Genomic DNA, 19,049 nt, shown 5'->3' with positions numbered 1-19,049 from the left:
TAAGAGTGCAAGCAAACATTTGAGTTACAAGCATCCCCACTATTAGTTAACGTACAAAAATGCCACTAAAATCAGACCAAAACGTCTCTACCATTGACTTGTAAATGCAGATCGACATACCTTTGTTTTTCCAAGCATGCGAAGGAAACAAGTGGTTGTGAAAAAAAAAGTGCTGAAATAGCAAATGACATTCATTGAATTCGATGAGCTGACAAAGCAGAATTAATAATATACCACAAACCAGGGACATGTATCCATAAAAATATGGAAAAGCTGCTGATGGTACATTAAATTATCTGTACTTGATAAAACTACGGTGGTTGTAAATATTACATTATATTGTGTTGTTTGTATACAACATTTCTGAAGTAAAATGTGTTTTTCTTTTTTAAAAGGCAAGTTTAATATAATATCGAAATGGTGCTCTTCTGGGGGGCAAGCACCAGTTATAATCATAAGTTGAGTTACTGCTGTGTTTTGGAAGCTTTTCTTGTATTTAAAAAAAAAAGCTGCATTTTGGTCTCATTTACTTAAGAGTAAAGAGGAATTACTTTTTTTTTTAAAAACATTTATTCAAAAAATATACTCTAAAGACAGTAAACAAAGTGAATGGTGTGGCAGCTCTTCTATGGGTAGGATTGTTGTTGTTATAAATCTAAACCAGGGGTCCCCAAACTTTTTGACCGGGGGGCAGCATTGGGTTAAGGGGGTTTGACCAGTGCACCCTGGACAAGTCGCCACCTCATCGCAGATATATGTATATCTGCGATGAGGTGGTGACTTGTCCAGGGTGTACTCCGCCTTCCGCCCGATTGTGGCTGAGATAGGTATCAGCGCCCCCTGCGACCCCAACGGAAATAAGCAGTAGAAAATGTATGTATATATATATATATATATATATATATATATATATATATACACACACACATGTATGTATAAATATATATGTCCAGGGTGTACTCCGCCTTCCGCCCGATTGTGGCTGAGATAGGTATCAGCGCCCCTTGCGACCCCAACGGAAATAAGCAGTAGAAAATGTATGGATATATATATATATATATATATATATATATATATATACACACACACACACATATATATAAACATATATACATATATATACACAGGTATATATATATGTGTGTATATATATACGTGTGTATGTATATATACATGTATGTGTATAGTATATATACGTATGTATATATATATATATATACACACACATGTATATATATATATATATATATATATATACACTTGTGTACATATATATACATACGTGTATATATATGTATATATATGCGCACAAATGTATGTATATTTTTATATGTGTATATGTATGTATATGTATATACATATACATATATATATATATATATAAATATATATACATATATATAAATATATATATAAATATATGTATATAATGTGCGTATATATATGTGTATATATATATGTATAATATATACATATACATATATATATAAAATGTGTGTGTATATATACATGTATATATATATATATATATATATATATATATATATATATATATATATATATATATAAAAGATATAGACAAACTGCTTTTTCCTTACACCGAACAAAAAAGTCATCTCCACTGATGTTTAAAAACTCTACACTCTGAGTCTATTTTTACATTTCCCCAACAATTTCGCCATTTTTTTACCCTCGTGCACTAATTGACTGAAAGAGCGCACACTTGCCACGAGCTTGCGCCGCAGTCTCGGGGTCGAGTGCGATGACGTCACCTTATGGATGGGAAAATGCATTTTTAGACAACATAATTTGCCTGAGCAGCTTGGAGACCCCGAGAGTTAACAAGCGGTAGAAAACAGATTGATGGATTAGCTAGAAAGGACAGATTAAAATAACCATAATTTGAAAAAAATTACTCTGGACGGGCGCGGGCCGGATTTTGGACATTGTCGGGCGGTATCTGGCCCATGAGCTGTAGTTGGGGGACCCCTGATCCAAACCAAAGACATATAAGGTTTGTTTTGTAAATGCATTGAAAAAGCCGAGTGGTTTTTCAACTTGAACACCTGGATCATTCCGACTTACACCAATATACTGTACATGGTGTAAGACAATGCAGAGTAAACCCTTTCAAGTTAACTGATTGTTATCGACTGTTGACTTTTATCCAGAGCCGTAAGGGGGATGATGGTTTTTTCCGAGTGATATCTTCCAAAGCTGAAGGCTGGAGCTTTTGAAGAATTGGACGTAACCTAAACAAAAGGCCTTTTGTCACTACCCACTGAAACACTGCGTGCAAATGACAGCTTCCGACCTTCTCAGGACAATACACTCCAGGTGCTGGCGTCCGTGTAGAATTTTGAGGTAGGAACTTTCGGCCTGGCATGCTGTACTCTGGTGATTTTCTCAGGTAAGTTTTGAGTTCTGTAGATTGATAGGCTGCAGGGCCTGGAGACTGGAGGTAAAGGAAGCCATTTCAAAGCGCAATGTGCAGAAACCAAAAGCAGTGAAGTTGTCACGTTGTGTAAATGGTAAATAAAAAGAGAATACAACGATTTGCAAATCCTTTGAACTTATATTCAATTGAAAAGACTTCAAAGACATGATACCTAACGTTCGAACTGGTTAACGTTATTTTTGTTTTAATAATAGCTCATTTGGAATTTGATGCCTGCAACATGTTTAAAAAAAGCTGGCACAAGTGGCAAAAAGGAGTGAGAACGTTGAGGAATGCTCATCAAACAATTATTTGGAACATCCCACAGGTGAACGGGCTAATTGGGAACAGGTGGGTGCCATGATTGGGTATAAAAGCAGCTTCCATGAAATGCTCGCTCATTCACAAACAAGGACGGGGCGAGGGTCACCACTTTGTCAACAAATGCCTTAGCAAAAATTGTTTAAGAACAACATTTCTCAACCAGCTATTGCAAGGAATTTAGAGATTACACCATCTAAGCTCCGTAATATCAACAAAAGGTTCAGAGAATCTGAACGTAACTGCATGTAAGCCATGCCATTTCGCACCTTGGATCCCTCAGGCGGTACTGCATTAAAAAGTGATATCGGCGTGTAAACGATATCACCACATGAGCTCAGGAACACTTCAGAAAACCACTGTCAGTAACTACAGTTGGTCGCTACATCTGTTAGTGCAAGTTAAAACTCTACTACTTGACCTACTCAGTGGCCTAGTGCAGGGGTCGGGAACTTTTTTGGCTGAGAGCCAAAAAGCCGAATATTTTAAAATGTATTTCCGTAAGAGCCGTATAATATTATTTTTAACACTGAATACAACTAAACGCGTGCATTTTTAAGTAAGACCAACATTTCTAGAGTATAATAGGTCTCTTATTCTTTGTAATAACATTGTTATTCTGAAGCTAACTGTGGAGGGGGCGCGGCCTGCGGGCCTGCAGCGAACTGGGGTGTGCCAGGACCGGCCTCGAAATCAGCGAGAGCTGCGTAGATGGCCCACCTGAGCCTTGTTATCTAATCACCTGTTGCTCTGTTATAAGCAGCAGCCAGGAGGAGAGATGGGGCTGGAGCCAGAGCGAGAACGAAAGAGAAAAATACAATTGCTGGAAAGCAACTGAGAGACTTATTGAAAAATAAAACAATAGTGTAACCCTGAAATGTCGGTGCCCCACACTAACCAATTATAAATACATAACTTCTTAACGCAACTTCTTGAACAGGTGCGGTAGTATACGGATGGATGGACTAAAAATGCATGAGAATGTTTTATATTTGGAACATTATTTTCAACACTGTGATTACAAGTGGAATTATTCATTACTTATCATGTTAAGCGAAATCAGCTCAGATTTATCCGAGAGCCAGATGCAGTCATCAAAAGAGCCACATCTAGCTCTAGAGCCATAGGTTCCCTACCCCTGGCCTAGTGGTTAGAGTGTCCGCTCTGAGATCGGTAGGTTGTGAGTTCAAACCCCGGCCGAGTCATACCAAAGACTAAAAAAATGGGACCCATTACCTCCCTGCTTTGCACTCAGCATCAAGCTTTGGAATTGGGGGTTAAATCACCAAAAATGATTCCCGGGCGCGGCACCGCTGCTGCCCACTGCTCCCCTCACTTCCCAGGGGGTGATCAAGGGGATGGGTCAAATGCAGAGGACAAATTCCACCACACCTAGTGTGTGTGTGACAATCATTGGTACTTTAACTTTAACTATGCAAAGCCAAGGCCATTTATACCCAGATTCCGATCTAACAAAGGTCTTAACTCATTCTCTTTCTATGCCACATCAATGTGGAATGCACTCCCAACAGGTATAAAAGTAAGTGCATCTCTATATTCCTTCAAAACCGCTCTAAAACAACACCTCCAGGCAACTTCAACACTTTACTAATACCCTCCTCCATTCACATCCCATCTCCCCGGATTATAAATAACTCAAATGTACTTCTAATGTATATACTTGTTCTTATGCTATGTGAACTCACTATGTTCTCTGCTGGCTGTACATATCCTACTAAGTAAGACCTACACTGTTTCAATGTCCACATTTCTCTGTTGATGCAATTGTTGATGACTGAAGTTCTGATATCAACCAAAGCTCCTCATCCCACCCCCCGGATTGTAAATAATGTAAATAATTCAATGTACATACTATGATGATTAACTTGTGTGATGGCCTTCCGCCCGATTGTAGCTGAGATAGGCGCCAGCGCCCCCCGCGACCCCAAAAAGGGATTAAGCGGTAGAAAATGGATGGATGGATGGATGTATTATGTTGATAGTATATATTTGTACCATGAATTGATTAACGTGGACCCCGACTTAAACAAGTTGAAAAACTTATTCGGGTGTTACCATTTAGTGGTCAATTGTACAGAATATGTACTGTACTGTGCAATCTACTAATAAAAGTATCAATCAATCAATCAATCAATCAATCAATCAACAACACCCAGAAACGCTGGACTGATGCAAAATGGAAAAGTGTTGTGTGGTCTGACGAGATGAAAAGAAATGTGTCTCCTCGGTTCTTCAACGTTTACTGAGTGTTGTTAAAAGGAAAGGCCATGTAACACAGTGGTAAAAATGACAAGTTTTTTGCAATTTTTGCTGCCATTAAATTCTAAGTTCATGATTATTTGCAAAAAAAATGAAGTTTCTCACTGTGAACATTATTATTATTTGCTATTTACACAACGTGACAACTTCCCTGCTTTTGGCTTTTGTAGAAATCAGAGTGTATTTTTTTTGTATGGAAGGAAATCTACCTTTGACAAGTCGTTAAAAAAGTTCCCGACTTTACTGCGGCCGAGGATGGTGTGTGCAGGCCCTGCAGCGATGTTGACGGTTTTAGGTCCCATAACAGGCGGCAGCATGTTGGAAGCTGGACCTGCAGAAATCCAAGATATTGTTAGTGCCCCTTCACATGGATAATAAAGTAGGGTCAACATTGGTACCGGGTCCGGTTTGGTTGCTGTTTACATGTTGCTTCCTCCTGGTAGCTAAAGTGTACGCAGGAGAAGAGCGATGAGTGTACTTCTCTGCGTTCTCAAGGCTGTAACAGTCTGGAAAAACCACACCATGATGTCATTGATTGAATAAACCCTTCATGATGAATCTATTTGGCGAGTTTTTTTTTGGGCTCACTGGGTGCAGGGATGACGGCGCGGGCCGGATCCTTTCGCCGTCTGCCGAATGAAAAGGCCGGAGTTCCATCTCTCCCGTTTTTGGTGATGTTGGAAGGGACAAAGTGCGCCGGTCCGGGTGAGACGTGTTGTTTGGTTCTGGGGCAGCGACCGCTCAACGTGTAGCTTGGTGCTTTGGACTTGGTGGGGTCATGGTTTTTAAATCCTGGGTGAAAGTTGGGGGAAAAATGAGACATTATATCACAGATAACAGTCCTTGATTTACTTGGACAAATCAACAGTTTGATTCAACATTGCAGAGCATTGTTGGAGCAGGGCAAATCCGTGTGGGGCCCCTATTGTGTGGGGCCCCTATTGTGTGGGGCCCCCTATTGTGTGGGGCCCCCTATTGTGCGCAATGAAGCTTATGTCAAAAGTCAAAAAAAGGAATAAGAAGCAGTGATGTGCAAATCCTTACTGAAATATCGACACCAGATATTTATGCTGTAATATCGATTCTCAAATTAAAAGAGCGAAACTTTAGTTGGGGTCCCCAAACTTTTTGACCCGGGAGCCACATTGGGTTAAAAAATAAATAAAATAAATAAAAATAATAATATATATATATATATATATATATATATATATATATATATATATATATATATATATATATATATATATATATATATATCCATCCATCCATCCATCCCTTTTCTACCGCTTATTCCCTTTCGGGGTCGCGGGGGGCGCTGGCGCCTATCTCAGCTACATTCGGGCGGAAGGCAGGGTACACCCTGGACAAGTCGCCACCTCATCGCAGGGCTATATATATATATATATATATATATATATATATATATATATATATATATATATATATATATATATATATACAGTGGGGCAAAAAAGTATTAAGTCAGCCACCGATTGTGCTCTCAATGCTGTGAAGTGAATTATATTTATATAGCGCTTTTTTCTCTAGTGACTCAAAGCGCTTTACATAGTGAAACCCAATTTCTAAGTTACATTCAAACCAGTGTGGGTGGCACTGGGAGCAGGTGGGTAAAGTGTCTTGCCCAAGGACACAGCGGCAGTGACTAGGATGGCGGGAGCGGGAATCGAACCTGCAACCCTCAAGTTGCTGGCGCGGCCACTCTACCAACCGGGCTAAACCGCCCCCCGTGCTCACTGATGGAAGGAGGTTTTGGCTCCAAATCTCACGATACATGGCCCCATTCATTCTTTCCTTAACACGGATCAATCATCCTGTCCCCTTAGCAGAAAAACAGCCCCAAAGCATGATGTTTCCACCCCCATGCTTCACAGTAGGTATGGTGTTCTTGGGATGCAACTCAGTATTCTTCTTCCTCCAAACACGACGAGTTGAGTTTATACCAAAATGGATACATGGATGATACAGCAGAGGATTGGGAGAATGTCATGTGGTCAGATGAAACCAAAATAGAACTTTTTGGTATAAACTCAACTCGTCGTGTTTGGAGGAAGAAGAATACTGAGTTGCATCCCAAGAACACCAAACCTACTGTGAAGCATGGGGGTGGAAACATCATGCTTTGGGGCTGTTTTTCTGCTAAGGGGACAGGACGATTGATCCGTGTTAAGGAAAGAATGAATGGGGCCATGTATCGTGAGATTTGGAGCCAAAACCTCCTTCCATCAGTGAGAGCTTTGAATGGTTGACCAAATACTTATTTTCCACCATAATTTACAAATAACTTCTTTAAAATTCCTACAATGTGAATTCCTGGATTTGTTTCCCACATTCTGTCTCTCACAGTTGAAGTGTACCTATGATGAAAATTACAGACCTCTGTCATCATTTTAAGTGGGAGAACTTGCACAATCGCTGGCTGACTAAATACTTTTTTGCCCCACTATATATGTATATATGTCATGGCTGTCTTGATTTTCCAATACTTTCTACGACTCTTGTTGTTGTTTTTTTTGTGAGAGTGATTGGAGCACATATTTGTGGGTCACAAAAAACATTCATGAAGTTTGGTTCTTTTATGAATTTGTGAAATGTTTGCTTCATCTGACCACAGAATTTTCCTCCAGAAGGTCTTATCTTTGTCCATGTGATGTCATATGAAACAAAAATGGAGCTGTTTGGCCACAATACCCAGCAATATGTTTGGAGGAGAAAAGGTGAGGCCTTTAATCCCAAGAACACCATCCCTACCGTCAAGCATGGTGGTGGTAGTATTATGCTACCACCATATATATATATACACACACATATACACACACACACACACACACACATTGTGTATATATATATATATATATATATATATATATATATATATATATGTGTGTGTGTGTGTGTGTGTGTGTGTGTGTGTGTGTGTGTGTGTGTGTTTTCTCCTAATGTGTCCTGTCCAGCCACTCAGACAAATTGATGTAGATAATCACATTGTAGATGTAGAAGATCATATTGTTGATGTGGTTAGATAGTTGATAGTACTTTATTGATTCCTTCAGATGATCACATTGTTGATGTAGATGATAATATTGTTGATGTGGACGACCATATTGTTGATCATCTTTTGTGGATGTGGATGGTCATATTGTTGATGTAGATGGATAGATTGATAGTACTTTATTGATTCCTTCAGATGATCATATTGTTGATGTAGATGATCACATTGTTGATGTGGACGACCATATTGTTGATCATCTTTTGTGGATGTGGATGGTCATATTGTTGATGTAGATGGATAGATTGATAGTACTTTATTGATTCCTTCAGATGATCATATTGTTGATGTAGATGATCATATTGTTGGTCTAGATGATCACATTGTTGATGTAGATGATCATACTGTTGGTGTAGATGATCACATTGTTGATGTAGATGATCACATTGTTGATGTAGATGATCATACTGTTGGTGTAGATTATCACATTGTTGATGTAGATGATCACATTGTTGATGTAGATGATCACATTGTTGATGTAGATGATCATACTGTTGGTGTAGATGATCACATTGTTGATGTAGATGATTACATTGTTGATGTAGATGATCATACTGTTGGTGTAGATGATCACATTGTTGATGTAGATGATCACATTGTTGATGTAGATGATCACACTGTTGATGTAGGTGATCATATTGTTGGTGTAGATGATCACATTGTTGATGTAGATGACCATATTGTTGATCATCTATTGTGGATGTAGATGATCGTATTGTTGATGTAGATGGATAGATAGTACTTTATTGATTCCTTCAGATGATCATATTGTTGATGTAGATGATCACATTGTTGATTGTAGATGATCATATTGTTGATGTAAATGATCACATTGTTGATGTGGATGACCATATTGTTGATCATCTTTTGTGGATGTAGATGGTCATATTGTTGATGTAGATACATAGATTGATAGTACTTTATTGATTCCTTCAGATGATCATATTGTTGATGTAGATGATCACATTGTTGATGTAGATGATCACATTGTTGATGTGAATGATCACATTGTTGATGTGAATGACCATATTGTTGATGTAGATGTATAGATAGTACTTTATTTATTCCTTCAGATGATCATATTGTTGATGTAGATGTTCATATTGTTGATGTAAATGATCACATTGTTGATGTGGATGACCATATTGTTGATCATCTTTTGTGGATGTAGATGGTCATATTGTTGATGTAGATACATAGATTGATAGAACTTTATTGATTCCTTCAGATGATCATATTGTTGATGTAGATGATCATATTGTTGATGTAGATGATCACATTGTTAATGTGGATGACCATATTGTTGATCATCTTTTGTGGATATAGATGATCATATTGTTGATGTAGATGGATGGATAGTACTTTATTGATTCCTTCAGATGATCATATTGTTGATGTAGATGATCACATTGTTGATGTAGATGATCCCATTGTTGATGTGGATGATCACATTGTTGATGTGGATGACCATATTGTTGATCATCTATTGTGGATGTAGATGATCATATTGTTGATGTAGATGGATAGGTAGTACTTTATTGATTCCTTCAGATGATCATATTGTTGATGTAGATGATCACATTTTTGATGTAGATGATCACAATGCTGATGTAGATGATCACATTGTTGATGTGGATGACCATATTGTTGATGTAGATGATCATATGGTTGATGTAGATGATCACATTGTTGATGTAGATGATCATATTGTTGATGTAGATGACCACATTGTTGATGTAGATTTTCATCTACATATTGTTGATGTAGATTTTCATCTACATTTTGTTGGTCTACATGATCACATTGTTGATGTAGATGATCATATTGTTGATGTAGATGACCATATTGTTGTATATCTAGATGATCACATTGTTGATGTGGATGACCATATTGTTGATGTAGATGATCATATGGTTGATGTAGATGATCACATTGTTGATGTAGATGATCATATTGTTGATGTAGATGATCACATTGTTGATGTAGATGATCACATTGTTGATGTAGATGATCACATTGTTGATGTGGATGATCACATTGTTGATGTAGATGACCACATTGTTGATGTAGATTTTCATCTACATATTGTTGATGTAGATTTTCATCTACATTTTGTTGGTCTACATGATCACATTGTTGATGTAGATGATCATATTGTTGATGTGGATGACCATATTGTTGTATATCTAGATGATCACATTGTTGATGTGGATGACCATATTGTTGATGTAGATGATCATATTGTTGATGTAGATGATCATATTGTTGATGTACATGATCATATTGTTGATGTAGATGACCATATTGTTGTATATCTAGATGATCACATTGTTGATGTAGATGATCATATTGTTGATGTAGATGATCACATTGTTGATGTACATGATCATATTGTTGATGTACATGATCACATTGTTGATGTAGATGATCACAATGTGTAAAAGAGAAGTCTTGGACACTTCTCTAGTTGCCTGATTAACATTTGACTTTATTAAATATTTGTTACAATTGTATTCAACAAAACCAAGTTTCCTTGAAGTAGTTCATCATAGAACTGGCACCCGATGTTATTTTAAAAAAGTGTTGATTTTGAATGGAGAATGGATGCTGAGTCAAAGCATTAACCCAAAGAATCCAATCTAATGGTTGTGTACACTTAGACTCACAAGGCTACCAATTAGCCTCATTTTTGCCAACCAAATGTCAGAGTGGCGCAAAAATGCACGCCTCAATTGTCTAATGAAAAAAAAAAGTTTATTTGTGTAGATGAAGCAGGAACCGCAAAGTATTTATCTACTTTTTATCGCTTAAACCACACAATTGTTGTCCGTCCGTCTAACTTGCATCTACTTCCTGTTCCTGTCCACACAGTGCTAAGGTTTCCATTCGTAAGTTCAATCATTGGTTTTTCAGTGTTGGGCAGGTTACTTGGTAAACATAGCAATATTTTGACATATATTTTAGAATATATTTCATGCCATCTGAGTTGGCATCTTGTCCAGGGTGTACCCCACCTTCTGTCCGAGTGCGGCTTGGATAGGCTCCAGCACCCAGCCCCTGTGACCTCGACACTTATATAATAATACCACCTTAACATTTAACAAGACAATGATAAAGCTATTTAATAATACCACCTTAACATTTAACAAGACAATGATAAAGCTATTTAATAATACCACCTTAACATTTAACAAGACAATGATAAAGCTATTTAATAATACCACCTTAAAATTTAACAAAATAATGATAAACCTATTTAATAATACCACCTTAAAATTTAACAAAACAATGATGAACCAATTTAATAATACCACCTTAACATTTAACAAAACAATGATAAACCTATTTAATAATACCACCTTAACATTTAACAAAACAATGATAAACCTATTTAATAATACCACCTTAACATTTAACAAAACAATGATAAACCTATTTAATAATACCACCTTAACATTTAACAAAACAATGATAACCCATTTAATAATACCACCTTAACATTTAACAAGACAATGATAAAGCTATTTAATAATACCACCTTAACATTTAACAAGACAATGATAAAGCTATTTAATAATACCACCTTAAAATTTAACAAAACAATGATAAACCTATTTAATAATACCACCTTAAAATTTAACAAAACAATGATAAACCAATTTAATAATACCACCTTAACATTTAACAAAACAATGATAAACCTATTTAATAATACCACCTTAACATTTAACAAAACAATGATAAACCTATTTAATAATACCACCTTAACATTTAACAAAACAATGATAAACCTATTTAATAATACCACCTTAACATTTAACAAAACAATGATAACCCATTTAATAATACCACCTTAACATTTAACAAAAAAACAATTATCCATCCATCCATCCATTCATCCATCCCTCCATTTTCTACTGCTTGTCCCGTTCGGAGTCGCTGGGAGGTCGCTGGATCGTATCTCAGCTGCATTCGGGCGGAAGACGGTGTACACCCTGGCCAAGTCGCCACCTCTTTATTTAATAATACCACCTTAACATTTGACAACCAAACAATTATACACTTACATTTGTTCACAAAACAAATATGCACTTATTTAATAATACCACCTTATCATTTGAAAACAAAACAATAATACACCTATTTAATACTATAATTTTAACATTTGACAACATAACAATTATACACTTATTTTAACATTTGACAACAAAACAATATACACTTATTTAATACTACAACCTAAACATTTTACAACAACACAATTATAAGTCCTATTTAATAATAACCACCTTAACATTTGACAACAAAACAATAATACAACTATTTAATAATACCACGTCAACATTTGATAATCAAACAATTATACACTTATTTAATAGTACCACCTTATCATTTGACAAAAAAACAAGTATACACTTATTTAATAATACCACCTTAACATTTGACAGTAAAAAAAATAATACACCTATTTAATAATACCACTTCAACATTTGACAATCAAACAATTATACGTTTATTTAATAATACCACTTTAGCATTTGACAACAAAACAATAATACACCTATTTAATAATACCACGTCAACATTTGATAACCAAACAAATATACATTTATTTAATAATGCCACCTTAGCATTTGACAACAAAACAAATACTTATTTAATAGTACCACCGTAACAAAAGACAACAATTCACCTATTTAATAATACCACCTTAATATTTGACAAAAAAAAAATGATACTTACATTTGACAACAAAACAATTATACACTGATTTAAAAATACCACCTTATCATTGACAAAAAAACAATACTACATATATTTAATAATACGACTTTAACATTTAACAACAAAAACCATTATACACCTACTTAAAATTTGACAACAAAAAAATTATACCCTTATTTTAACATTTGACAACAAAACAATTATACACTTATTTAATAATACCACCTTAACATTTTACAACAACACAATTATACACCTATATAATAATAACCACCTTAACATTTGACGACAAAACAATAATACACCTATTTAAAATACCACTTCAACATTTGATAAACAAACAATTATACACCTATTTAATAATACCACCTTAACATTTTACAACAACACAATTATACACCTATATAATAATAACCACCTTAACATTTGACGACAAAACAATGATACACCTATTTAAAATACCACTTCAACATTTGACAACCAAACAATTATACATTTATTTAATAATACCACCTTAGCATTTGACAACAAAACAAATACACTAATTTAATAGTACCACCGTAACATTTGACAATACACCTTTTTAATAATACCACCTTAATATTTGACAACAACAAAAATTGTACACTTACATTTGACAATAAAACAATTATACACTAATTTAAAAATACCACCTTAATATTTGACAACAAAAAAAAGTATACACCAATTCAATAACAGCCACCTTATCATTTGACAACAAAACAATTACTCACTAATTTAATAATAGACACATTATCATTTGACAACAAAACAATTAAACAAATATTTAATAATATGACTTTATTACGCCCGATTGTAGCTGAGATAGGCAATAGCGCCCCCAGCGACCCTAAAGGGAATAAGCGGTGCTTAAAATTTGACAACAAAAAAATTATACCTTATTTTAACATTTGATAACAAAACAATTATACTTATTTAATAATACCACCTTAACATTTTCAGAGGTGGGTAGTAACGCGCTACATTTACTCCGTTACATTTACTTGAGTAACTTTTGGGATAAATTGTACTTCTACGAGTAGTTTTTATGCAACATACTTTTACTTTTGTATATTTATAGAGAAAAAACGCTACTTTTACTCCGCTCCATTTATCTACATTTAGCTCGCTACTCGCTACTTTTTTTTATCGATCTGTTAATGTTTGTTTTGGTTTATGACAGAGCTTCAAAGTAGAATCTACGCATGCCTGCATTTCACCAATCACATGCAGTCGCTGGTGACGTTGGACCAATCAAACAGAGCCAGGCGGTCACATGACCCGATTTATACAAGTTGAAAAACGTATTGGGGTGTTACCATTTAGTGGTCAATTGTACGGAATATGTACTGTACTGTGCAATCTACTAATAAAAGTTTCAATCAATCAATGCCTATTGAGCCTATGGTGCTGTTAAGTTATTGTGCCTTATTTTTTTTATTTTAATGTACTATTATTTAAAATGTATTATTATTTTAGTTGCTTAAGAGATATTCATGGCTCTGAATTTGCTCATTGCTATTTTTATGTTTTTTTGCAATGTTTGTTGCCGTAATCAGGTTACTCATCAGTTACTCAGTACTTGAGTAGTTTTTTCACAACATACTTTTTACTTTTACTCAAGTAAATATTTGGGTGACTACTCCTTACTTTTACTTGAGTAATAAATCTCTAAAGTAACAGTACTCTTACTTGAGTACAATTTCTGGCTACTCTACCCACCTCTGAATATTTTACAACAACACAATTATACACCTATTTAGAAATACCACCTTAACATTTGACAACAAAACAATAAAACACCTATTTAATAATACCACTTCAACATTTGACAACCAAACAATTATACATTTATTTAATAATACCACCTTAGCATTTGACAACAAAACAAATACTTATTTAATAGTACCACCGTAAAATTTGACAACAATACACCTTTTTAATAATACCACATTAATATTTGACAACAAAAATTATACACTTACATTTGACAACAAAACAATTATACAATCATTTAATAATACCACCTTAACAATTGACAACAAAACAATTATACACTAATTTAATAATAAACACCTTATCATTTGACAACAAAACAATTATACAAATATTTAATAATACGACTTTAATACGCCCGATTGTAACTGAGATAGGCACGTGCGCCACCCGCGACCTCAAAGGGAATAAGCCGTAGAAAATGGATGGATGGATGGACTTTTACATTTGACAACCAAACCATTATACACCTACTTAAAATTTGACAACAAAACAATTATACACTTATTTTAACATTTGACAACAAAACAATTATACACTTATTTAATAATACCACCGTGACATTTTACAACAACAAAATTATACACCTATTTAATAATAACCACCTTAACATTTGACAACCAAACAGTTATACACTTATTTATTAATACCACCTTAACATTTGACAATAAACAATTTTACACCTATTTAATAATACTACTTCAACATTTGACAACCAAACAATTATACACGTATTTAATAATACCCCCTTAACATTTGACAACAAAACAACAATAAACCTATTTATTAATACCACCTTAACATCCGACAATAAAACAATACACCTATTTAATAATACCACTTCATCATTTGACATCCAAACAATTATACAGTTATTTAATAATACCACCTTAACATTTGACAACAAAACAACAATACACCTATTTAGTAATACCAGCGTAACATTTAACAACAAAACAACAATACACCTATTTAATAATACCACCTTAACATTTGACGAGAAAACAATTATACACTTACTTAATAAAACCACCTTAACGTTTAACAACAAAACAATAATACACCTACCGGTATTTAATAATACCACTAACATTTGACAACAAAACAATTATATACTTTATTGTTTTGTTGTCTGGAATAACATCAGAAATGCAGCCAATATTACATACAGACAATGTGTCATGAGACATGCAAATATAATATTATAACAATATAAATACACAAAGAACATAAGGAAACTATGAGCTCAAGTATACCTACAAAGTAGGCATAATAATGCACTATGTACATACAGCTAGTCTAAATAGCATGTTAGCATCAATATGCCTGATTAGCGCTCCAAGAAGTCAATAATATCAACAAAACTCAGGTTTCTGCATTCACACACAGTATAAAACGTTTGGTGGACAACAGGTGAGGGGGAAATGCTCTGGGAGACAAGTGAAGCAGCGGGGGGAAAAACAACAAAACCGGTAAAGCCGCCAAAATAAAAGCACAGGACAGGCAGTAACACAAAAGCCAATTCATGGTATTTACCTGTCAGCGAAGGCAGTGCGAACAGTCGGGAGGCGGTTGTCCCTGGAGCTTTGGGCTTCTCAGCCGGCATTATCTACTGGAGACAAGTCATTATCTACTGGAGACATGTCATTATCTACTGAAGACATGTTATTATTTACTGGAGACATGTTATTATTTACTGGAGACAAGTCATTATCCACTGGAGACAAGTCATTATACACTGGTGATAAGTCATTATCTACTGGAGACAAGTCATTATCTACTGGAGACATATCATTATCTACTGGAGACATATCATTATCTACTGGAGACATGTCATTATCTACTGGAAACATGTCATCTACTGGAGACAAGTCATTATCCACTGGAGACAAGTCATTATCTACTGGAGACAAGTCATTATCTACTGGAGACATGTTATTATCTACTGGAGACATGTCATCTACTGGATACAAGTCATTATCTACTGGAGACAAGTTATTATCTACTGGAGACAAATCATTATCTACTGGAGACATGTTATTATCTACTGGAGACATGTCATCTACTGGAGACAAGTCATTATCTACTGGAGACATGTCATTATCTACTGGAGACATGTCATCTACTGGAGAAAAGTAAATATCTACTGGAGAAATGTCATTATCTACTGGAGACATGTCATCTATTGGAGACAAGTAATTATCTACTGGAGACATGTCATTATCTACTGGAGACATGTCATTATGTACTGGAAACATGTCATCTACTGGGGACAAGTCATTATCCACTGGAGACAAGTCATTATCTACTGGAGACAAGTCATTATCTACTGGAGACAAGTCATTATCTACTGGAGACATGTCATTATTTACCGGAGACAAGTCATTATCCACTGGAGACATGTCATTATCTACTGGAGACATGTTATTATGTACTGGAGACATGTCATCTACTGGAGACATGTCATTATCTACTGGAGACATGTCATCTACTGGAGACAAGTCATTATCCACTGGAGACAAGTCATTATCTACTGGAGACAAGTCATTATCTACTGGAGACATGTCATTATCTACTGGAGACATGTCATCTACTGGAGACATGTCATTATCTACTGGAGACAAGTCATCTACTGGAGATAAGTCATTATCCACTGGAGACAAGTCATTATCTACTGGAGACAAGTCATCTACTGGAGATAAGTCATTATCCACTGGAGACAAGTCATTATCTACTGGAGACAAGTCATTATCTACTTGAGACATGTCATTATCTACTGGAGACATGTCATCTACTGGAGACAATTCATTATCTACTGGAGACATGTCATCTACTGGAGACATGTCATTATCTACTGGAGACAAGTCATCTACTGGAGATAAGTCATTATCCACTGGAGACAAGTCATTATCTACTTGAGACATGTCATTATCTACTTGAGACATGTCATTATCTACTGGTGACATGTCATCTACTGGAGACAAGTCATTATCTACTGGAGACATGTCATCTACTGGAGACATGTCATCTACTGGAGACATGTCATTATCTACTGGAGACATGTCATCTACTGGAGACATGTCATTATCTACTGGAGACATGTCATTATCTACTGGAGACAAGTCATTATCTACTGGAGACAAGTCATTATCTACTGGAGACATGTCATTATCTACTGGAGACATGTCATTATCTACTGGAGACATGTCATCTACTGGAGATATGTCATTATCTACTGGAGACAAGTCATTATCTACTGGAGACAAGTCATTATCCACTGGAGACAAGTCATTATCTACTGGAGACAAGTCATTATCTACTGGAGACATGTCATTATCTACTTGAGACGGGTCATTATCTACTGGAGACATGTCATCCACTGGAGACAAGTCATTATCTACTGGAGACATGTCATTATCTACTGGAGACATGTCATCTACCGGAGACATGTCATTATCTACTGGAGACAAGTCATTAGCTACTGGAGACAAGTCATTATCTACTGGAGACAAGTCATTATCTACTGGAGACATGTCATTATCTACTGGAGACAAGTCATTATCTACTGGAGAGACAAGTCATTATCTACTGGAGAGACAAGTCATTATCTACTGGAGAGACAAGTCATTATCTACTGGAGAGACAAGTCACTCAACACAAACCACATCATCATCGAGAGAAGAGTTGCGGTACCTCATCATTTGTCTACCCAAGTACTGCAAACTGTCCCCAGGGTGCTGCTCTGCAGGCGGACTCCACTGCAAACTGAGAAATGATCATCTCATTGGTCAAGAACTGCTCATGTTTTGTGTCAATGATAGAACTATATTTCACCTGTGCATAGTGTCAGTCACAGTGTAAGGTAATGAGAAAGTTATATTTCACCTGTGCCTAATGTCGGTCACGGTGCTAGGTGATAATAAAGTTATATTTCACCTGTGGTAGTGTCTGTCACAGGGCAAGGAAATGATAAAGTTATATTTCACCTGTGTCTTTAGTCAGTCAAGGTAAAGATAAAGTTATATTTCACCTGTGTAAATAGTCAGTCACAGTACAACATAATGATAAAATTATATTTCACTTGTAATAGTGTCTGTCACAGTGCAAGGTAAAGATAAAGTTATATTTCACCTGTGCCTAATGTCAGTCACGGTCCAAGGTAAAGATAAAGTTCTACTTCACCTGTGTCTATAGTCAATTAAGGTAATGATAAAGTTATATTTCACCTGTGTCTATAGTCAGTCACAGAACAAGGTTACGATAAAATTATCTCACTTGTAATAGTGTCTGTCACAGTGCAAGGTAACGAAAAAAGTATATTTCACCTGTACTAGTGTCAATTACGGAGCAAGGTATTTATAAAGGTATATTTCACCTGTGGCAGTGTCTGTCAAGGTGCAAGGTAAAGATTAAGTTATA

The 19,049-nt window shown here is 35.5% G+C and overlaps 1 protein-coding gene across 2 annotated transcripts; it reads right to left on the bottom strand.

Annotated features, from left to right (window-relative positions):
- Positions 1-1,603: 1,603 nt before the first annotated feature.
- cimap1b (ciliary microtubule associated protein 1B) lies at positions 1,604-18,429 on the bottom strand. 2 transcript variants are annotated; one of them, XM_061893757.1, is made up of 7 exons: positions 18,324-18,429; positions 16,167-16,239; positions 5,627-5,830; positions 5,437-5,544; positions 5,248-5,369; positions 2,315-2,455; positions 1,604-2,252 (listed from the first exon to the last, which is right to left on the bottom strand). In XM_061893757.1, exons 2-7 carry the CDS (start codon positions 16,234-16,236, stop codon positions 2,136-2,138), a joined length of 762 nt encoding a protein of 253 aa, XP_061749741.1. In that variant the 5' UTR covers positions 16,237-16,239; positions 18,324-18,429; the 3' UTR covers positions 1,604-2,135. The 2 variants fall into 2 exon arrangements, with proteins under 2 accessions (XP_061749741.1, XP_061749740.1); XM_061893756.1 differs by having other exon boundaries at positions 16,167-16,242; positions 18,324-18,398.
- Positions 18,430-19,049: the final 620 nt, after the last annotated feature.

This window comes from Nerophis ophidion, linkage group LG03, assembly GCF_033978795.1.
Source record: "Nerophis ophidion isolate RoL-2023_Sa linkage group LG03, RoL_Noph_v1.0, whole genome shotgun sequence".
In the NCBI taxonomy this organism is placed as follows: domain Eukaryota; kingdom Metazoa; phylum Chordata; class Actinopteri; order Syngnathiformes; family Syngnathidae; genus Nerophis; species Nerophis ophidion.
Note: the sequence above shows the minus strand (reverse complement) of the source record. Positions and strands in the feature narration are given on the sequence as shown.